Below are 23138 nucleotides of genomic sequence, written 5' to 3'. Positions count from 1 at the left end.
GTTGATTAAAGCTTTGTTTAATGCTTAGACCAAGTGTCTGGTAGTTTTCTTAAGTCAACACGTGTGTTGTCGGTTTATCGCACGCAGTGCATCGCCGGAGAGGGTGAGGAGGGCCCCGGAACCATCGACGGCCCAGCCCCGGGGACAGGACGGTGACGCGGACCCTTCACCATGATGGGGCCGCTCTGGGTGATGCTGGGATTTGTTCTCGTCGCCGGTCAGAGTGTGGCCAGCCAGCGTGTGCGAGGCGGGTGAGTACCGGGCACTCTACTCTCACTGACGCCGCCAGTGCGGAACCCGATCCCCTTCTCTGCTCGCCGAAATTGCCAGAAGTGCCGGACTCGTAATTTCCGAGGCCGCACTTCGAGACAGAGGCAGGAGCAGAAAGCGTTGTTGAGTGAAGGAGGTCCACGTACAGAGTGAGGAGCCGCACACACGGCGCTGCGGCGGGGTGTGAGCACACTCACAGCTCCCCCGCACTGTAACGGTCCTCACCATGGACAACAAGTGAAGGCACCCCTCCCCAGAGCGAAAACCAACACCTTAGTGGCTTTAAATAGTAAAACGTCCCAAGGCGCTTCACAGGAGCGTCACCAAACAAAATTTGACACCGAGCCACATAAGGAGATATTAGGACAGGAAGAAGCAGGTTTTATGGAGCGTCTTAAAGGGGGAGAGAGAGGCGGAGAGGTTTAGGGAGGGAATTCCAGAGCATAGGGGCCCCGGCAGCTGAAGGCACGGCCGCCAATGGTGGAGCGATGGAAATCAGGGATGCACAAGAGGCCAGACAGAGAGAACGAGTCTGTATTTGCAGTCAGTTGGTCACCCAGTGAGGTGTTGGGTCTGGTGTGACTCCACAAGGCCCCGATCAGTGTCCCACTTCAGTCGGACACTGGTTGGGTTTGGCTCCCTGTCCAGATCGGTGATTTTCTCCAGCTCGGTGGGAAGAGGAGGTTCCCGCACGGAGCAGGATCTTTCTGTCTTTATATGGGTGCCGTGCCTGAATTGGCAGCGGGCGGTGCGGCCTTCCCGTGCGGGAGGTCCTGGTTCCATTGACCGACCCCATCCCCCCCCGCCTCCCCCACCACAACCCCAACCCAGACCCCCTCCCCCATCCCATCCCCCCCACTCTCCCCACCCCTCCTCACCCCACACCCCCCAACCCAGACCACCCTCCCCCCACCCTGCTCCCCTCCCCATCCCCTCCCCACCCCGCCTCTCCCTTCCCCATCCCCCCTCCCCGCACCACACCCCCCAAACCCAGACCCCCTCCCCCCACCCTGCAACACCTCCCCCCTCCACACACCACCCCCCAACCCAGACTCCCTCCCCAACCCTCCCCTCTCCCCCACCACACCCCCCAACCCAGACCCCCTCCCCCCACCCTGCAACACCTCCCCCCTCCACACACCACCCCCCAACCCAGACTCCCTCCCCAATCCTCCCCTCTCCCCCACCACACCCCCCCCTCTCCCCAACCCTCAACCCAGACCCCCTCCCCCTCCCCACCCCGCCTCTCCCTTCCCCATCCACCCTCCCCACACCTCCCCGCCCCCATCCCACAACCCCTCCCCCTCCCCTCCCCCACCACACCCACAACCCAGTCCCCCTCCCCCCTCCCTCACCCCACCCCACAACCCAGACCCCCTCCCCCCTCCCCACTACACACCCCAACTCAGACCCCCTCCCCCACCCTGCAACCCCTCCCCCTCCCCACCCTGCCTCTCCCCTCCCCCTCCCCCCACCCCACCCACAACCCAGTCCCCCTCCCCCCTCCCCTCACCCCACCCCACAACCCAGACCCCCTCCCCCTGCCCCCACCTCCCCCCTCCCCACTACACACCCCAACTCAGACCCCCTCCCCCACCCTGCAACCCCTCCCCCCCCTCCCCACCCCGCCTCTCCCCTCCCCCTCCCCACACCTCCCCTCCCCCCTCCCCACAACTCCCCTCTCCCCTCACCCACACCTCCCCCTCCCCACTCACCAATTCAAAGGTCAGTAATTCAAACCCCACCAATGAAGCTTAATAAATCGGCTGATTTGCGGACAGCACCAGATGAACAGACCAGGAAGCTGTTGGATTGTCCTAAAAACCCACCGGGTCCCTTTGCGCCCTTCAGGAAGGGGTACCTGCCCCCCCACTGACCCGCTCTGAAATACACGTGACTCACAGTCCCACACCATGTGGCTGCCTTGTAACTGCCCTGCGCGTGACTCGAGGGTTGGGCAAGAAAGACTGGCGATTGCCAGAGTCGCCCAGCCCAGTGAACAGCGAGGCAGATCCAGCACTCGCCTCTCAATCTGTCTGTTTTATTCTTTCCAGGCGACGGGTCTGTTCGAAACAAACTCTGCGGGTTCCGCTGGTGTACACGGAATCCTACGTCCAGCCCGTGTATAAACCCTACATCGCACTGTGTGAGGGCCACAGGGTATGCAGCACCTACAGGTGAGAGCAGCTGCTGTGTACCTCCCTGACCGTCGGAGTGAGGTAAGCAGGCCCCAATACTGAGCCAGTAAATCAAACGCATCTGGACCAGTGATTCTAAAGAAAGACTTGCATTTATATAGCGCCTTACACCACCTCAGGACGTCCCAAAGCTCTTCACAGCCAATGAAATGCTTTTGAAGTGTAGTCACTGTTGTAATGTGGGAAACACAGCAGCCAGTTTCTGCACAGCAAGCTCCCACAAACAGCAAAGCGATAATGACCAGATCATCTGTTTTAATGATGTTGGTTGAGGGATAAACATTGGCCCAGGACACCGGGGAGAACTCCCCTGCTCTTCTTCAAAATAGTGCCGTGGGATCTTTTACATCCACCTGAGAGGGCAGACCGGACCTCGGTTTAACGTCTCATCCGACAGTGCAGCACTCCCTCAGTACTGCCCCTCCGACAGTGTGGCACTCCCTCAGTACTGCTCCTCCGACAGTGCAGCGCTCCCTCAGTACAGCCCCTCCGACAGTGCGGCACTCCCTCAGTACTGACCCTCCGACAGTGCTGCGCTCCCTCAGTACTGACCCTCTGATAGTGCAGCACTCCCTCAGTACTGACCCTCCGACGGTGCAGCACTCCCTCAGTACTGACCCTCCGACAGTGCGGCGCTCCCTCAGTACTGACCCTCTGATAGTGCAGCGCTCCCTCAGTACTGACCCTCCGACAGTGCTGCGCTCCCTCAGTACTGACCCTCCGACGGTGCAGCGCTCCCTCAGTACTGACCCTCCGACGGTGCAGCACTCCCTCAGTACTGACCCTCCGACAGTGCGGCGCTCCCTCAGTACTGACCCTCTGATAGTGCAGCGCTCCCTCAGTACTGCCCCTCCGACAGTGTGGCACTCCCTCAGTACTGACCCTCCGACAGTGCGGCGCTCCCTCAGTACTGACCCTCTGATAGTGCCGCACTCCCTCAGTACTGCCCCTCCGACAGTGTGGCGCTCCCTCAGTACTGACCCTCCGACAGTGCGGCGCTCCCTCAGTACTGACCCTCTGATAGTGCAGCGCTCCCTCAGTACTGCCCCTCCGACAGTGTGGCACTCCCTCAGTACTGCCCCTCCGACAGTGCCGCACTCCCTCAGTACTGCCCCTCTGACAGTGTGGCACTCCCTCAGTACTGCCCCTCCGACAGTGCCGCACTCCCTCAGTACTGCCCCTCCGACAGTGTGGCACTCCCTCAGTACTGCTCCTCCGACAGTGCAGCGCTCCCTCAGTACAGCCCCTCCGACAGTGCGGCACTCCCTCAGTACTGACCCTCCGACAGTGCTGCGCTCCCTCAGTACTGACCCTCTGATAGTGCAGCACTCCCTCAGTACTGACCCTCCGACGGTGCAGCACTCCCTCAGTACTGACCCTCCGACAGTGCGGCGCTCCCTCAGTACTGACCCTCTGATAGTGCAGCGCTCCCTCAGTACTGACCCTCCGACAGTGCTGCGCTCCCTCAGTACTGACCCTCCGACGGTGCAGCGCTCCCTCAGTACTGACCCTCCGACGGTGCAGCACTCCCTCAGTACTGACCCTCCGACAGTGCGGCGCTCCCTCAGTACTGACCCTCTGATAGTGCAGCGCTCCCTCAGTACTGCCCCTCCGACAGTGTGGCACTCCCTCAGTACTGACCCTCCGACAGTGCGGCGCTCCCTCAGTACTGACCCTCTGATAGTGCCGCACTCCCTCAGTACTGCCCCTCCGACAGTGTGGCGCTCCCTCAGTACTGACCCTCCGACAGTGCGGCGCTCCCTCAGTACTGACCCTCTGATAGTGCAGCGCTCCCTCAGTACTGCCCCTCCGACAGTGTGGCACTCCCTCAGTACTGCCCCTCCGACAGTGCCGCACTCCCTCAGTACTGCCCCTCTGACAGTGTGGCACTCCCTCAGTACTGCCCCTCCGACAGTGCCGCACTCCCTCAGTACTGCCCCTCCGACAGTGTGGCACTCCCTCAGTACTGCCCCTCTGATAGTGCAGCGCTCCCTCAGTACTGCCCCTCCGACAGTGCGGCGATCCCTCAGTACTGCCCCTCCGACAGTGCCGCACTCCCTCAGTACTGCCCCTCCGACAGTGCTGCGCTCCCTCAGTACTGCCCCTCCGACAGTGTGGCACTCCCTCAGTACTGCCCCTCCGACAGTGCCGCACTCCCTCAGTACTGCCCCTCCGACAGTGTGGCACTCCCTCAGTACTGCCCCTCCGACAGTGCCGCACTCCCTCAGTACTGCCCCTCCGACAGTGCTGCGCTCCCTCAGTACTGCCCCTCCGACAGTGCGGCGCTCCCTCAGTACTGCCCCTCCGACAGTGCGGCGCTCCCTCAGTACTGCCCCTCCGATAGTGCAGCACACCCTCAGTACTGCCCCTCCGATAGTGCTGCGCTCCCTCAGTACTGCCCCTCCGACAGTGCGGCGATCCCTCAGTACTGGCCCTCCGGCAGTGCAGCACACCCTCAGTACTGCCCCTCTGACAGTGTGGCACTCCCTCAGTACTGCCCCTCCGACAGTGCGGCACTCCCTCAGTACTGCCCCTCTGACAGTGCGGCACTCCCTCAGTACTGCCCCTCCGACAGTGCTGCGCTCCCTCAGTACTGCCCCTTTGACAGTGTGGCACTCCCTCAGTACTGCCCCTCCGACAGTGTGGCGATCCCTCAGTACTGGCCCTCCGGCAGTGCAGCGCACCCTCAGTACTGCCCCTCCGACAGTGCAGCACTCCCTCAGTACTGCCCCTCCAAAAGTGCGGCACTCCCTCAGTACTGCCCCTCCAACAGTGCGGCGCTCCCTCAGTACTGCCCCTCCGACAGTGCGGCGCTCCCTCAGTACTGTCACTCCGACAGTGTGGCACTCCCTCAGTACTGCCTCTCCGACAGGGCAGCGCTCCCTCAGTACTGCCCCTCCGGCAGTGCAGCACTCCCTCAGTACTGCCCCTCCGACAGTGCCGCACTCCCTCAGTACTGCCCCTCCGACAGTGCTGCGCTCCCTCAGTACTGCCCCTCCGACAGTGCGGCGATCCCTCAGTACTGCCCCTCCGATAGTGCTGCGCTCCCTCAGTACTGCCCCTCCGATAGTGCAGCACACCCTCAGTACTGCCCCTCCGACAGTGCGGCGATCCCTCAGTACTGCCCCTCCGATAGTGCTGCGCTCCCTCAGTACTGCCCCTCCGACAGTGCGGCGATCCCTCAGTACTGGCCCTCCGGCAGTGCAGCACACCCTCAGTACTGCCCCTCTGACAGTGTGGCACTCCCTCAGTACTGCCCCTCCGACAGTGCGGCACTCCCTCAGTACTGCCCCTCTGACAGTGCGGCACTCCCTCAGTACTGCCCCTCCGACAGTGCTGCGCTCCCTCAGTACTGCCCCTTTGACAGTGTGGCACTCCCTCAGTACTGCCCCTCCGACAGTGTGGCGATCCCTCAGTACTGGCCCTCCGGCAGTGCAGCGCACCCTCAGTACTGCCCCTCCGACAGTGCAGCACTCCCTCAGTACTGCCCCTCCAAAAGTGCGGCACTCCCTCAGTACTGCCCCTCCAACAGTGCGGCGCTCCCTCAGTACTGCCCCTCCGACAGTGCGGCGCTCCCTCAGTACTGTCACTCCGACAGTGTGGCACTCCCTCAGTACTGCCTCTCCGACAGGGCAGCGCTCCCTCAGTACTGCCCCTCCGGCAGTGCAGCACTCCCTCAGTACTGCCCCTCCGACAGTGCGGCGCTCCCTCAGTACTGCCCCTCCGACAGTGCGGTGCTCCCTCAGTACTGCCCCTCCGACAGTGCAGCGCTCTCTCAGTACTGCCCCTCCGACAGTGCGGCGCTCCCTCAGTACTGCCCCTCCGACAGTGCAGCGCTCCCTCAGTACTGCCCCTCCGACAGTTCAGCACTCCCTCAGTACTGACCCTCCAGCAGTGCGGCACTCCCTCAGTACTGCCCCTCCGACAGTGCAGCGCTCCCTCAATACTGACCCTCCAGCAGTGCGGCACTCCCTCAGTACTACCCCTCCGACAGTGCAGCACTCCCTCAGTACTGCCCCTCCAGCAGTGCGGCACTCCCTCAGTACTGCCCCTCCGACAGTGCAGCGCTCCCTCAGTACTGCCCCTCCGACAGTGCAGCGCTCCCTCAGTACTGCCCCTCCGACAGCGCGGCACTCCCTCAGTACTGCCCCTCCGACAGTGCAACGCTCCCTCAGTAGTGACCCTCCAGCAGTGCAGCACTCCCTCAGTACTGCCCCTCCGACAGTGCAACGCTCCCTCAGTAGTGACCGTCCAGCAGTGCAGCACTCCCTCAGTACTACCCCTCCGACAGTGCAGCACTCCCTCAGTACTGCCCCTCCGACAGCGCAGCACTCCCTCAGTACTGCCCCTCCGACAGTGCGGCGCTCCCTCAGTACTGCCCCTCCGACAGTGCAGCGCTCCCTCAGTACTGCCCCTCCGACAGTGCAGCGCCCCCTCAGTACTGTCCCTCCGACAGTGCAGCACTCCCTCAGTACTGCCCCTCCGACAGTGCGGCGCTCCCTCAGTACTGCCCCTCCGACAGTGCAGCGCTCCCTCAGTACTGCCCCTCCGACAGTGCGGCGCTCCCTCAGTACTGCCCCTCTGACAGTGCGGCGCTCCCTCAGTACTGCCCCTCCGACAGTGCAGCGCTCCCTCAGTACTGCCCCTCCGACACTGCGGCGCTCCCTCAGTACTGCCCCTCCGACAGTGCAGCACTCCCTCAGTACTGCCCCTCCGACAGTGCAGCGTTCCCTCAGTACTGCCCCTCCGACAGTGCGGCGCTCCCTCAGTACTGCCCCTCCGACAATGCGGTGCTCCCTCAGTACTGCCCCTCCGACAGTGCGGCGCTCCCTCAGTACCCGCCCCTCCGACAGTGCGGTGCTCCATCAGTACTGCCCCTCCGACAGTGCGGCGCTCCCTCAGTACTGCCCCTCCGACAGTGCAGCACTGCCTCAGTACTGCCCCTCCGACAGTGCAGCGCTCCCTCAGTACTGCCCCTCCGACAGTGCGGCGCTCCCTCAGTACTGCCCCTCCGACAGTGCGGTGCTCCCTCAGTACTGCCCCTCCGACAGCGCGGCACTCCCTCAGTACTGCCCCTCCGACAGTGCAGCACTCCCTCAGTACTGCCCCTCCAACAGTGCGGCGCTCCCTCAGTACTGCCCCTCCGACACTGCGGCGCTCCCTCAGTACCGCCCCTCCGACAGTGCGGTGCTCCATCAGTACTGCCCCTCCGACAGTGCGGCGCTCCCTCAGTACTGCCCCTCCGACAGTGCAGCACTCCCTCAGTACTGCCCCTCCGACAGTGCAGCGCTCCCTCAGTACTGCCCCTCCGACAGTGCGGCGCTCCCTCAGTACTGCCCCTCCGACAGTGCGGTGCTCCCTCAGTACTGCCCCTCCGACAGCGCGGCACTCCCTCAGTACTGCCCCTCCGACAGTGCGGCGCTCCCTCAGTACTGCCCCTCCGACAGTGCAGCACTCCCTCAGTACTGCCCCTCCGACAGTGCGGCGCTCCCTCAGTACTGCCCCTCCGACAGTGCGGTGCTCCCTCAGTACTGCCCCTCCGACAGTGCGGCGCTCCCTCAGTACTGCCCCTCCGACAGTGCAGCACTCCCTCAGTACTGCCCCTCCGACAGTGCGGCGCTCCCTCAGTACTGCCCCTCCGACAGTGCAGCACTCCCTCAGTACTGCCCCTCCGACAGTGCCGCGCTCCCTCAGTACTGCCCCTCCGACACTGCGGCGCTCCCTCAGCACTGCAGTGAACCCAAGACCTTGTGATTGAGTGGCGAGTGTGCTACCACACTGATCCACGGTTGACACCTTTCCCAAGTTGGGTATTATAAAGGACTGGGAGTGGATGGGAGTGAAGGTGAGACCTGTCATTGGTGGGTGATGCTGTTTCCCTCTGCTATCTTCCAGTATCCCTGACAGTCACTGCAAGTCCGAAGTAGAAGGGATTCGAATCCAGTTGAATATCCCCTTACATGATGTACCAAAGATACAGCTTTAACCCCATGTTACAGAGGAACATCCGGACAGGAGGAGGCCATTCAGCCCCTCGAGCCCATTCCACCATTCAATGGCTGAACCGTATCGTAACTCCATCTACCTGCCTTGGTTCTGTAACCCTTCACACCTTTACCCAACAAAAATCCATCGATATCAGTCTTGAATTGTTCAATTGACCCCCAGCCTCAACACTTTTTTGGGGGAGAGAGTTCCAGATTTCCACGGCACTTTGGGCTTCCCGACATCGCCCCTGAACGGCCTGGCTCTAATTTTAAGGTTCTGCCCCTTTGTTCTGGACTCCCCCCACCAGAGGAAATAGTTTCTCTCTCTCTCTGCCTTTATTGTGCTCTAATCCCCAGCTGCTCTTCCCTCAGGACCACGTACAGGATCTCCTCCCGGGACGTGCGGAAAGAGGTCTATCAGACGGTGTATCAGTGCTGCAAAGGATGGAGGAAACAACACTCCCACGCCACCACCTGTGATATAGGTGAGAGAGGGAGAGGGGGAGGGGGAGGGAGGGGGAGAGGTTGAGATGGGAGGTGGAGGAAGAGGGGGAGGAGGAGGAGGGGAAGGGTGGGGGAAGGGGAGGGGGAGGAGGAGGAGGGGGAGAGAAGGGGAGGTGGAGGAGCAAAGGGAGGGGAAGGGGAGATGAGAGGGAGAGGGGAGAGGGGGAGTAGAGGGGGAGAGGGAGAGGAGGAGGAGGGGAAGCGAAGGGGAGGGGGCGGAGGAGGAGGAGAGAAGGGGAGGTGGAGGAGCAGAGGGAAGGGAAGAGGAGATGAGAGGGAGAGGGGAGAGGGAGGAGGAAGGGGAGGAGGGAGGGACAGGGGGAGGGATGGGGTGATGGAGGGAGATGAGAAGTGGAGGGGGAAAGGGAGGGGAATGGGAGGAGAGGGGGTGAGAGGAGGAGGAGGGGGGCAGTACTGAGGGAGCACTGCCCTGTCGGAGTTCCGTCTTTCAGGTGAGACGTTGAACGGGGCCCCATCTGCTCTCTCAGGTCGACCTAAAAGATCCCATGGCCACGCTTTCGAAGAGCAGGGGGAGTTCTCCCCGGTGTCCTGGCCAATATTTATCGCTCAATCAATGAAGCGCTCCAGCCCAGGTAACATCCTGGTGAATCTCCTCTGCACCCTCTCCAATGCAATCACATCCTTCCTATAGTGTGGCGACCAGAACTGCACACAGTATTCCAGCTGTGGCCTAACCAGCGTTTTGTACAGCTCCATCATAACCCCCCTGCTCTTATATTCTATGCCTCGGCTAATGAAGGCAAGTATCCCATATGCCTTTTTAACCACCTTATCCAACTGTTCTGCTGCCTTCAGGGATCAATGTACATGCACACCAAGGTCCCTCTGATCCTCTGTCCTTCCTAGGGTCCTACCATTCATTGTGTATTCCCTTGCCTTGTTAGTCCTCCCAAAATGCATCACCTCACACTTTTCAGGGTTAAATTCCATTTGCCAGTGTTCTGCCCATCTGACCAACCCGTCTATATTGTCCTGTAGCCTGAGGCTTCCCTCCTCGCTATTTACCACTCCACCAATTTTCGTGTCATCTGTGAACTTACTGATCATACCTCCTACATTCATATCTAAATCATTAATGTACACGACAAACAGCAAAGGACCCAGCACCAATCCCTGTGGTACACCACTGGACACAGGCTTCCAGTCACATAAACAACCTTCGACCATCACCCTCTGCCTCCTGTCACTAAGCCAATTTTGGATCCAATGTGCCAAATTGTCCTGGATCCCATGGGCTCTTACCTCCTTGACCAGTCTCCCATGCGGGACTTTGCCAAAAGCTTTACTGAAGTCCATGTAGACTACATCAACTGCACTACCCTTATCCGCACACCTAGTCACCCCCTCGAAAAATTCAATCAAATTGGTTAGACATGATCTCCCCCTGACAAAGCCATGCTGACTATCCTTGATTAATCCTTGCCTCTCCAAGTAGGGCACCTTGATGCCACACTCGGTCAAGAGCTGCCTTGATGTCAAGGGCAGTCACTCTCACCTCACCTCTGGAATTCAGCTCCTTTGTCCATGTTTGGACCAAGGCTGTAATTGTTGTGTATGTACCTTTTAAGAGAATAACTGGTCTCAGACTGCAGTACCGGCAGTGACCACCCCTGTATAAAAGGCGCTAGTGAGCCTCTGTTGTTTTAGTTTCACTATTGACTTCCACCAGTAAAGACGTGTTTTGTTTAACTCTGCTGTCCGTGTCTCAATCATTCACGGACATAATACTGGCGACGAGCAGATACGAACCTACCTACAGTCTGCACCACCTCCTGGGATCCATTCCTACAGCGAAGTGAGCAGAGGTCGAGGCCAGAAAGAAAAGAAAGTAAGAGGCAGTAGAAACGGGCGTCGACCGTGGGCATCCGCCCTGTGTTGCAGAGTTGAAGATTGCTGGAGAAGCTGTCGGAAGCGGGGCCTGGTTCCTGTCGACGGTGCTTCAGCTAATCGGGCTGGTGGCAGGTAGTGCACTGATCCTTCCTGGGCTGCGGCGGTCGCGAACTCGAGCGGGTGGTTTGCAACGGGGCCGAGCAGCGTTGTCGGGAAGAAGAGAGAGAGAGGGTGGAGCACACAGGGCGCGGCCGGTGCTACAAAGCCTGGCTGCGTATAGACCCGTGAAGAGGGAGGCAAGAGTCCCACAGGGTTGTTCCACGACGGGAAAATAATTAAAAGAAAAAAAATTAAACACGCAAGAAACCGTGGAAAGCAGCGCTAACAACAGCGGGGAAGAAGGCAAAGCGTGGGAGGCGCCATCGTAATCAGCGGGGAAGAAGGCAAAGTGCGGGAGGCGCCATTTTGTTAAATCGGGGAAGAAGGCAAAGCGCGGGAGGCGCCATTTTAGATTTGCAAGATGCCGAAGACTGGCTGTATCACTGCTTTTGATAATACAATAGAGGACTGGACCACGTATGTGGAAAGAGTCGAGGTATATTTCGAGGCAAACGAAATAGCGGAGGAGAAAAAGGCATCGATATTGTTAAACTTAATGGGCGCTAGAACATATGGCCTATTGCGGGACCTGATTACTCCAGCCAAACCGAAGGCGAAGAGTTTTAACGAAATTGTTGCTGTCCTACAGGAACACCTAAACCCCGCACCGCTGTTGATAGCAGAAAGACTTAAATTCCACAGGAGAACTCAGCATAAAGATGAGAGCAATGCTGAGTACCTTACGGAACTACGCAAGCTATCAAAGCACTGCCAGTTCGGAGCAGGACTGGAAGATACTCTATGGGACAAATTTGTCTGTGGACTCCTGAGTGAAGGAACACAGAAGAAGTTACTCTCAGAGAAAGAGCTGACGCTAGATAAGGCTTTCAGCGTGGCAGTATCGTATGAAGCAGCAGCCAGGGGAGCTGCAGAAATTCAACAAAAGCCACAGGAATACGGCACCCACGAAATGACACGGGGATTTGCAAAATGTTATCGCTGCGGCAGAACTAACCATGACCAGAAGGACTGCTGGTCCAAAGACAAAATATGCAGGCAATGCGGGAAGATGGGACACATTGCACAAGTTTGCAGGTCTGGGAAGAAGACCGGCGACAACAAAAAGGCTACTAAGGAACCATACAAGAAAGTACAAAAGATGACGGACAGTAGTTCCGAAGACCAGATGAGCGATAGTGAATCCGGGAACAGGAGACTAAGCTGTCTCAAACTTCACAATGTAATCACAAAAGAGGCTTACCGAAACATTTGGGTCACCCTCACGATAGCAGGGTCCCAAGTTAAAATGGAATTGGATACAGGATCAGCGCTAACCGTCATGAATCGACGAGACTACGAGCGGCTATTTTCACACGTACCCTTGAGAGAGACATCCATCGTCTTGACGACGTATACGGGGCAAAAAGTATACCCCAGAGGAAAAATAAGGGTGCCTGTCGAATACAACGGCAAGAAAATACGGAAATTGTATCTCTACATACTGCCAAATGGTGGACCACCGTTATTGGGACGGGAATGGATCAGGAAGATAAACTTAGATTGGCACTCCATTCATGCAATGACGGTGGACGGTAAAAAAGATGAAGACGTCACTCCTGGATGATTGTCAACAATCTTAGCTAACGCCAGAGGTATTTCAACAAGAACTGGGCACGCTTAAAGGCGTAACCGCCTCGATAAAAATAGAAGAGAATGCAGTTCCCAAGTTTTTCAAAGCAAGACCGGTACCATATGCAATTCGCCCAGCCGTCGAGGCAGAGCTGGAGAATCTGGAGAAGGCAGGCGTGTTGTCTAAGGTCGACTGGAGCGAGTGGGCGACACCCATCGTTCCTGTCATGAAGAAAACGTTAAGCAATAAGTCCGGGGAGCCAAGGAAGATTCGCATCTGTGGGGATTTCAAGGTGACGGTGAACCCACTCCTTCACACAGTACAATATCCTCTTCCAAGGATAGAAGACATCTTCGCCTCACTGTCTAGAGGGAAGCGTTTTACAAAAATTGACCTAGCACAAGCATATTTGCAGATGGAGGTTGAAGAGTCCTCTAGGAGGTATCTCACGATAAACACTCACAAAGGTCTTTACCAGTATCATCGATTGGTATTCGGAGTAGCATCGGCTCCGGCGATATGGCAAAGAGCGATGGAACAAGTCCTGCAAGGGATTCCGGGGACTCAGTGTTACTTGGACGACATCCTTGTGACGGGTGAAGATGACAGTGAACACCTTAACAACCTAGAACAGGTGCTCACTAGACTACGGGAACATGGGCTGCGAGCCAACCGCCCCAAGTGCGAATTTTTTAAGAAACAGCTATCGTATTGTGGCCACGTGATTGATGAAGAGGGGTTACATAAGTCCCCTGACAAAATTGAAGCGGTTGTTAAGGCCCCAGCGCCTGAAAATGTGTCGCAACTGAGGTCATTCCTCGGATTGGTGAATTACTACCATAAGTTTTTGCCGAATTTGTCGACAATTCTGCACCCACTGAATGCCCTGCTACGAACGGGGGTAGCATGGAAATGGAGCGATGATTGTAAGCGTGCCTTTCAGAAGAGTAAGGACTTAATCACTTCAAGGGAAGTATTGGCTCACTACAACCCAGCACTGCCGATCAGACTGGCGTGTGATGCGTCTCCCTACGGCATTGGGGCGGTACTGTCACATAAATTCCTTGATGGTTTAGGGAGGCCGATAGCTTTTGCGTCACGCTCGTTAACTTCTGCCGAGCGTAACTACGCCCAGATTGACAGAGAGGCCCTCAGCCTGGTGTGGGGGGTGAAGAAGTTCAATCACTACCTGCACGGTCAAAAATTTACTCTACTAACCGATCATCAACCTCTTCGCTCCATTTTCAACCCTCAGAAGGGCGTACCGATAATGACAGCACAACGGCTGCAGAGATGGTCCCTTTTCCTAGGGGCACACCAATATGACATCGAGTACAAAGGAACTAAACAGCGTGGAAATGCTGATGGATTGTCACGCCTACCGTTGCCGATGGTGGAAGAAGAAGACCTTGCAGTGGATCCAATGGAGTTATTCCACTCGACCATAGTCGAATGTCTCCCTGTGACGAATGCAAACATAGAAAAGGAAACACGGAATGACCCGACACTATCACGGGTCTATGATTTAACGGTGAAGGGATGGCCAGCACATGGCGAACCACTGCTGCCAGCATTCTCGCCGAGAAGAGAACAGCTGTCAGTGTGCAGAGGAACCTTGATGTGTGGATCCAGAGTAGTAATTCCACCTAAGTTGACGGATAGAGTGCTCAATGAGCTTCATGAGGGTCATCTGGGAGGGGTAAAAATGAAGAACTTAGCCAGAGCGTTTGTGTGGTGGCCGGGAATCGATAGAGAAATCGAAGAGATGACCAAGAGCTGTGCAGGATGCCAGAAGGTCCAAAACGCCCCACCACAAGCTCCTCTGCATCCATGGGAGTGGCCCTCATCTCCATGGCAAAGGGTGCACATTGATTTTGCTGGTCCCTTCATGGACTCGATGTTTTTAATTGCGGTGGATGCACATTCAAAGTGGCCAGAGGTAATAAAAATGTCCTCAACCACCACGGAAAAAACTATCACAGTTTTACGAACCATATTTGCCAGAAATGGGCTGCCTGAACAGATTTGCTCTGACAATGGACCACAGTTTGTGTCTGAAGAGTTCCGGAGGTTCTTAAAGAACAATGGTGTTAAGCATTACACATCTGCCCCATATCATCCAGCCACTAATGGATTGGCTGAGAGGTTTGTCCAAACATTCAAGAAGGCTATCAAGGCAATGTGTAATGAAGATATACCCCTACAACACAAGGTGGACAACTTCTTGTTTGCCTACCGGAATGCGACACATGCGGTTACCAACCAAACTCCAGCCATGATGTTCTTCAATCGAAGCCTACGATGCCGCTTGGATTTGGTTAAGCCAAACGTCCGAAGAGATGTGGAGAACAGGCAGTTTCAGAATATGAATGAAAGGCCGACCAGGAGTTTTAAGATAGGTCAACCAGTTTTGGCCCGGGACTACCGCACTGAGAAATGGCAGCCAGGAACGATTTGTACACAACAAGGACCTCTCATGTATACCGTGGACGTTGGGGAGAGCATTGTAAGACGCCATGCTGACCAGATTCTAGAGTCACTGGAAAACGTCAACTCCACACCACGATCTGATACACCTGGTAATGAAATCGACGTACCAATTGCAACTACCGCAGAACCGGTGATATTGGAAGCAGACGAACCAAACAACGACATTGATCCCGACTCAACATTGCCAGAAGAACCTGATACCCCAAAGAGGCGTTATCCAGACAGAATCAGGAAGCCTCCTCAAAGACTGAACTTATAATTGCTTAAACTTAACCAATGTATCTTGCAACAGTAATTGTGATTGTAATTAGTTATCATTTAGTTGTTAAATGAATGTTATGTACTGTTTATCTAAAAGGGGAGGAATTGTTGTGTATGTACCTTTAAGAGAATAACTGGTCTCAGACTGCAGTACCGGCAGTGACCACCCCTGTATAAAAGGCGCTAGTGAGCCTCTGTTGTTTTAGTTTCACTATTGACTTCCACCAGTAAAGACTTGTTTTGTTTAACTCTGCTGTCCGTGTCTCAATCATTCACGGACATAATAGTAATGAGGTCTGGAGCCGAGTGGTCCTGGCGGAACCCTAGCTGAGCATTGGCTGTAAAGAGCTTTCTGACACCCTGATGTGGTGAAAGGTACGATAGAAATGCAAGTCATTATTGTTTAACAGGAGGCCCACCTAAGCGAGTCGGGAGCGACAGAGAGGCAATTGTCCACCCGGAAGCAGTGAGTGCCTCGGTGGACATGCTCAGTGTGCTGAGGGGGGCGCTGAACCCCAGCATCTCTCTATCCCTGACCCTGCTGCCAGGATTCTCCAGTCAGTCACTGACGAGGACTCCTCTGGTGAATTGCATCCTGTGGAGCCAATCCCTGACCATATCTTTCTCTCTTCTAGCGCTCTGTGCCAAACCGTGCCAGAATGGCGGCTCCTGTTCCAGGCCGAACACATGTGACTGCCACCCTGGTTGGGGCGGGAAGACCTGCGCGATAGGTAATTCGCCGTTCACTCACCATCCACAGGGTCAGACAGGTCAGCGAGGGTCACACAGGTCAGTGAGGGTCACACCGCACAGGGTCAGACAGGTCAGTGAGGGTCACACTGCACAGGGTCAGACAGGTCAGTGAGGGTCACACCGCACAGGGTCAGACAGGTCAGTGAGGGTCACACCGCACAGGGTCACACTGGTCAGTGAGGGTCACACCGCACAGGGTCAGACAGGTCAGTGAGGGTCACACTGGTCAGTGAGGGTCACACCGCACAGGGTCAGACAGGTCAGTGAGGGTCACACCGCACAGGGTCAGACAGGTCAGTGAGGGTCACACCGCACAGGGTCAGACAGGTCAGTGAGGGTCACACCGCACAGGGTCACACTGGTCAGTGAGGGTCACACCGCACAGGGTCAGACAGGTCAGTGAGGGTCACACTGGTCAGTGAGGGTCACACCACACAGGGTCAGAATGGTCAGTGAGACTCACACCGCACAGGGTCAGAATGGTCAGTGAGACTCACACCGCACAGGGTCAGACAGGTCAGTGAGGGTCACACCGCACAGGGTCAGAATGGTCAGTGAGACTCACACCGCACAGGGTCAGACAGGTCAGTGAGACTCACACCGCACAGGGTCAGAATGGTCAGTGAGACTCACACCGCACAGGGTCAGACAGGTCAGTGAGGGTCACACCGCACAGGGTCAGAATGGTCAGTGAGACTCACACCGCACAGGGTCAGACAGGTCAGTGAGACTCACACCGCACAGGGTCAGACAGGTCAGTGAGACTCACGCCACACAGGGTCAGACAGGTCAGTGAGGGTCACAACGCACAGGGTCAGACAGGTCAGTGAGACTCACACCACACAGGGTCAGACAGGTCATTGAGACTCACACCGCACAGGGTCAGACAGGTCAGTGAGACTCACACCGCACAGGGTCAGACAGGTCAGTGAGACTCACACCGCACAGGGTCAGACAGGTCAGTGAGACTCACACCGCACAGGGTCAGACAGGTCAGTGAGACTCACACCGCACAGGGTCAGACAGGTCAGTGAGACTCACACCGCACAGGGTCAGACAGGTCAGTGAGACTCACACCGCACAGGGTCAGACAGGTCAGTGAGAGTCACACCGCACAGGGTCAGACAGGTCAGTGAGGCTCACACCGCACAGGGTCAGACAGGTCAGTGACGCTCACACCGCACAGGGTCAGACAGGTCAGTGAGACTCACACCGCACAGGGTCAGACAGGTCAGTGAGGGTCACACCGCACAGGGTCAGACAGGTCAGTGAGACTCACAACGCACAGGGTCAGACAGGTCAGTGAGACTCACACCGCACAGGGTCAGACAGGTCAGTGAGACTCACACCGCACAGGGTCAGACAGGTCAGTGAGGGTCACACCGCACAGGGTCAGACAGGTCAGTGAGACTCACACCGCACAGGGTCAGACAGGTCAGTGAGACTCACACCGCACAGGGTCAGACAGGTCAGTGAGACTCACACCGCACAGGATCAGACAGGTCAGTGAGACTCACACCGCACAGGGTCAGACAGGTCAGTGAGACTCACACCGCACAGGGTCAGACAGGTCAGTGAGGGTCACACCGCACAGGGTCAGACAGGTCAGTGAGACTCACACCGCACAGGGTCAGACAGGTCAGTGAGACTCACACCGCACAGGGTCAGACAGGTCAGTGAGACTCACACCGCACAGGGTCAGACAGGTCAGTGAGACTCACACCGCACAGGGTCAGACAGGTCAGTGAGACTCACACCGCACAGGGTCAGACAGGTCAGTGAGACTCACACCGCACAGGGTCAGACAGGTCAGTGAGGGTCACACCGCACAGGGTCAGACAGGTCAGTGAGACTCACACCGCACAGGGTCAGACAGGTCAGTGAGGGTCACACCGCACAGAGTCAGACAGGTCAGTGAGACTCACACCGCACAGGGTCAGACAGGTCAGTGAGACGACAGGTCAGTGAGACTCACACCGCACAGGGTCAGACAGGTCAGTGAGACTCACACCGCACAGGGTCAGACAGGTCAGTGAGACTCACACCGCACAGGGTCAGACAGGTCAGTGAGGGTCACACCGCACAGGGTCAGACAGTTCAGTGAGACTCACACCGCACAGGGTCAGACAGGTCAGTGAGACTCACACCGCACAGGGTCAGACAGGTCAGTGAGGGTCACACCGCACAGGGTCAGACAGGTCAGTGAGACTCACACCGCACAGGGTCAGACAGGTCAGTGAGGGTCACACCGCACAGAGTCAGACAGGTCAGTGAGACTCACACCGCACAGGGTCAGACAGGTCAGTGAGACGACAGGTCAGTGAGACTCACACCGCACAGGGTCAGACAGGTCAGTGAGACTCACACCGCACAGGGTCAGACAGGTCAGTGAGACTCACACCGCACAGGGTCAGACAGGTCAGTGAGGGTCACACCGCACAGGGTCAGACAGTTCAGTGAGACTCACACCGCACAGGGTCAGATAGGTCAGTGAGACTCACACCGCACAGGGTCAGACAGGTCAGTGAGGGTCACACCGCACAGGGTCAGACAGGTCAGTGAGACTCACACCGCACAGGGTCAGACAGGTCAGTGAGACTCACACCGCACAGGGTTAGACAGGTCAGTGAGACTCTCACCGCACAGGGTCAGACAGGTCAGTGAGACTCACACCGCACAGGGTCAGACAGGTCAGTGAGACTCACACCGCACAGGGTCAGACAGGTCAGTGAGGCTCACACCGCACAGGGTCAGACAGGTCAGTGAGGGTCACACCGCACAGGGTCAGACAGGTCAGTGAGACTCACACCGCACAGGGTCAGACAGGTCAGTGAGACTCACACCGCACAGGGTCAGACAGGTCAGTGAGACTCACACCGCACAGTGTCAGACAGGTCAGTGAGGGTCACACCGCACAGGGTCAGACAGGTCAGTGAGACTCACACCGCACAGGGTCAGGCAGGTCAGTGAGACTCACACCGCACAGGGTCAGACAGGTCAGTGAGACTCACACCGCACAGGGTCAGACAGGTCAGTGAGACTCACACCGCACAGTGTCAGACAGGTCAGTGAGACTCACACCGCACAGGGTCAGACAGGTCAGTGAGACTCACACCGCACAGGGTCAGACAGTTCAGTGAGACTCACACCGCACAGGGTCAGACAGGTCAGTGAGACTCACACCGCACAGGGTCAGACAGGTCAGTGAGACTCACACCGCACAGTGTCAGACAGGTCAGTGAGACTCACACCGCACAGTGTCAGACAGGCCAGTGAGACTCACACCGCACAGGGTCAGACAGGTCAGTGAGACTCACACCGCACAGGGTCAGACAGGTCAGTGAGACTCACACCGCACAGGGTCAGACAGGTCAGTGAGACTCACACCGCACAGGGTCAGACAGGTCAGTGAGACTCACACCGCACAGGGTCAGACAGGTCAGTGAGGGTCACACCGCACAGGGTCAGACAGGTCAGTGAGGGTCACACCGCACAGGGTCAGACAGGTCAGTGAGGGTCACACCGCACAGGGTCAGACAGGTCAGTGAGACTCACACCGCACAGGGTCAGACAGGTCAGTGAGACTCACACCGCACAGGGTCAGACAGGTCAGTGAGACTCACACCGCACAGGGTCAGACAGGTCAGTGAGGGTCACACCGCACAGGGTCAGACAGGTCAGTGAGACTCACACCGCACAGGGTCAGACAGGTCAGTGAGACTCACACCGCACAGGGTCAGACAGGTCAGTGAGACTCACACCGCACAGGGTCAGACAGGTCAGTGAGACTCACACCGCACAGGGTCAGACAGGTCAGTGAGACTCACACCGCACAGGGTCAGACAGGTCAGTGAGGGTCACACCGCACAGAGTCAGACAGGTCAGCGAGACTCACACCGCACAGGGTCAGACAGGTCAGTGAGACTCACACCGCACAGGGTCAGACAGGTCAGTGAGGGTCACACCGCACAGGGTCAGACAGGTCAGTGAGGGTCACACCGCACAGGGTCAGACAGGTCAGTGAGACTCACACCGCACAGGGTCAGACAGGTCAGTGAGACTCACACCGCACAGGGTCAGACAGGTCAGTGAGGCTCACACCGCACAGGGTCAGACAGGTCAGTGAGACTCACACCGCACAGGGTCAGACAGGTCAGTGAGGGTCACACCGCACAGGGTCAGACAGGTCAGTGAGACTCACACCGCACAGGGTCAGACAGGTCAGTGAGGGTCACACCGCACAGGGTCAGACAGGTCAGTGAGACTCACACCGCACAGGGTCAGACAGGTCAGTGAGACTCACACCGCACAGGGTCAGACAGGTCAGTGAGGGTCACACCGCACAGAGTCAGACAGGTCAGTGAGACTCACACCGCACAGGGTCAGACAGGTCAGCGAGACTCACACCGCACAGAGTCAGACAGGTCAGTGAGAGTCACACCGCACAGGGTCAGACAGGTCAGTGAGAGTCACACTGCACAGGGTCAGACAGGTCAGTGAGACTCACACCGCACAGGTTCAGACAGGTCAGTGAGACTCACACCGCACAGGGTCAGACAGGTCAGTGAGACTCACACCGCACAGGGTCAGACAGGTCAGTGAGGGTCACACCGTACAGGGTCAGACAGGTCAGTGAGACTCACACCGCACAGGGTCAGACAGGTCAGTGAGGGTCACACCGCACAGGGTCAGACAGGTCAGTGAGACTCACACCGCACAGGGTCAGACAGGTCAGTGAGACTCACACCGCACAGGGTCAGACAGGTCAGTGAGACTCACACCGCACAGGGTCAGACAGGTCAGTGAGAGTCACACCGCACAGGGTCAGACAGGTCAGTGAGACTCACACCGCACAGGGTCAGACAGGTCAGTGAGACTCACACCGCACAGGGTCAGACAGGTCAGTGAGACTCACACCGCACAGGGTCAGACAGGTCAGTGAGGGTCACGCCGCACAGGGTCAGACAGGTCAGTGAGGGTCACACCGCACAGGGTCAGACAGGTCAGTGAGACTCACACCGCACAGGGTCAGACAGGTCAGTGAGACTCACACCGCACAGGGTCAGACAGGTCAGTGAGACTCACACCGCACAGGGTCAGACAGGTCAGTGAGACTCACACCGCACAGGGTCAGACAGGTCAGTGAGACTCACACCGCACAGGGTCAGACAGGTCAGTGAGGGTCACACCGCACAGGGTCAGACAGGTCAGTGAGACTCACACCGCACAGGGTCAGACAGGTCAGTGAGGGTCACACCGCACAGAGTCAGACAGGTCAGTGAGACTCACACCGCACAGGGTCAGACAGGTCAGTGAGACGACAGGTCAGTGAGACTCACACCGCACAGGGTCAGACAGGTCAGTGAGACTCACACCGCACAGGGTCAGACAGGTCAGTGAGACTCACACCGCACAGGGTCAGACAGGTCAGTGAGGGTCACACCGCACAGGGTCAGACAGGTCAGTGAGGGTCACACCGCACAGGATCAGACAGGTCAGTGAGACTCACACCGCACAGGGTCAGACAGGTCAGTGAGACTCACACCGCACAGGGTCAGACAGGTCAGTGAGACTCACACCGCACAGGGTCAGACAGGTCAGTGAGGGTCACACCGCACAGGGTCAGACAGTTCAGTGAGACTCACACCGCACAGGGTCAGATAGGTCAGTGAGACTCACACCGCACAGGGTCAGACAGGTCAGTGAGGGTCACACCGCACAGGGTCAGACAGGTCAGTGAGACTCACACCGCACAGGGTCAGACAGGTCAGTGAGACTCACACCGCACAGGGTTAGACAGGTCAGTGAGACTCTCACCGCACAGGGTCAGACAGGTCAGTGAGACTCACACCGCACAGGGTCAGACAGGTCAGTGAGACTCACACCGCACAGGGTCAGACAGGTCAGTGAGACTCACACCGCACAGGGTCAGACAGGTCAGTGAGACTCACACCGCACAGGGTCAGACAGGTCAGTGAGACTCACACCGCACAGGGTCAGACAGGTCAGTGAGGGTCACACCGCACAGGGTCAGACAGGTCAGTGAGACTCACACCGCACAGGGTCAGACAGGTCAGTGAGGGTCACACCGCACAGAGTCAGACAGGTCAGTGAGACTCACACCGCACAGGGTCAGACAGGTCAGTGAGACGACAGGTCAGTGAGACTCACACCGCACAGGGTCAGACAGGTCAGTGAGACTCACACCGCACAGTGTCAGACAGGTCAGTGAGACTCACACCGCACAGGGTCAGACAGGTCAGTGAGACTCACACCGCACAGGGTCAGACAGTTCAGTGAGACTCACACCGCACAGGGTCAGACAGGTCAGTGAGACTCACACCGCACAGGGTCAGACAGGTCAGTGAGACTCACACCGCACAGTGTCAGACAGGTCAGTGAGACTCACACCGCACAGTGTCAGACAGGCCAGTGAGACTCACACCGCACAGGGTCAGACAGGTCAGTGAGACTCACACCGCACAGGGTCAGACAGGTCAGTGAGACTCACACCGCACAGGGTCAGACAGGTCAGTGAGACTCACACCGCACAGGGTCAGACAGGTCAGTGAGACTCACACCGCACAGGGTCAGACAGGTCAGTGAGGGTCACACCGCACAGGGTCAGACAGGTCAGTGAGGGTCACACCGCACAGGGTCAGACAGGTCAGTGAGGGTCACACCGCACAGGGTCAGACAGGTCAGTGAGACTCACACCGCACAGGGTCAGACAGGTCAGTGAAACTCACACCGCACAGGGTCAGACAGGTCAGTGAGACTCACACCGCACAGGGTCAGACAGGTCAGTGAGGGTCACACCGCACAGGGTCAGACAGGTCAGTGAGACTCACACCGCACAGGGTCAGACAGGTCAGTGAGACTCACACCGCACAGGGTCAGACAGGTCAGTGAGACTCACACCGCACAGGGTCAGACAGGTCAGTGAGGGTCACACCGCACAGGGTCAGACAGGTCAGTGAGACTCACACCGCACAGGGTCAGACAGGTCAGTGAGACTCACACCGCACAGGGTCAGACAGGTCAGTGAGACTCACACCGCACAGGGTCAGACAGGTCAGTGAGACTCACACCGCA

The 23138-nt window shown here is 57.6% G+C and overlaps 1 protein-coding gene across 1 annotated transcript in view; it reads left to right on the top strand.

Annotated features, from left to right (window-relative positions):
• Positions 1-92: 92 nt before the first annotated feature.
• The window catches only part of LOC147096498 (epidermal growth factor-like protein 8), a 76867-nt gene continuing 53821 nt past the window's right edge, over positions 93-23138 (top strand). The window contains exons 1-4 of the mRNA XM_085975299.1: positions 93-251; positions 2325-2447; positions 8828-8940; positions 15926-16021. Coding sequence (XP_085831425.1) covers positions 172-251; positions 2325-2447; positions 8828-8940; positions 15926-16021 — 412 coding nt within the window. The 5' untranslated portion in view covers positions 93-171. The remainder of the gene's footprint in view (positions 252-2324; positions 2448-8827; positions 8941-15925; positions 16022-23138) is intronic.

Source organism: Somniosus microcephalus, unplaced genomic scaffold (genome assembly GCF_052327205.1).
Source record: "Somniosus microcephalus isolate GS21.2 unplaced genomic scaffold, FLI_Smic_1.0 unresolved_chr1, whole genome shotgun sequence".
Taxonomy (NCBI): Eukaryota; Metazoa; Chordata; class Chondrichthyes; order Squaliformes; family Somniosidae; genus Somniosus; species Somniosus microcephalus.
The sequence above is the reverse complement of the archived record's forward strand: the minus strand, read 5'-3'. Positions and strand labels throughout refer to the sequence as shown.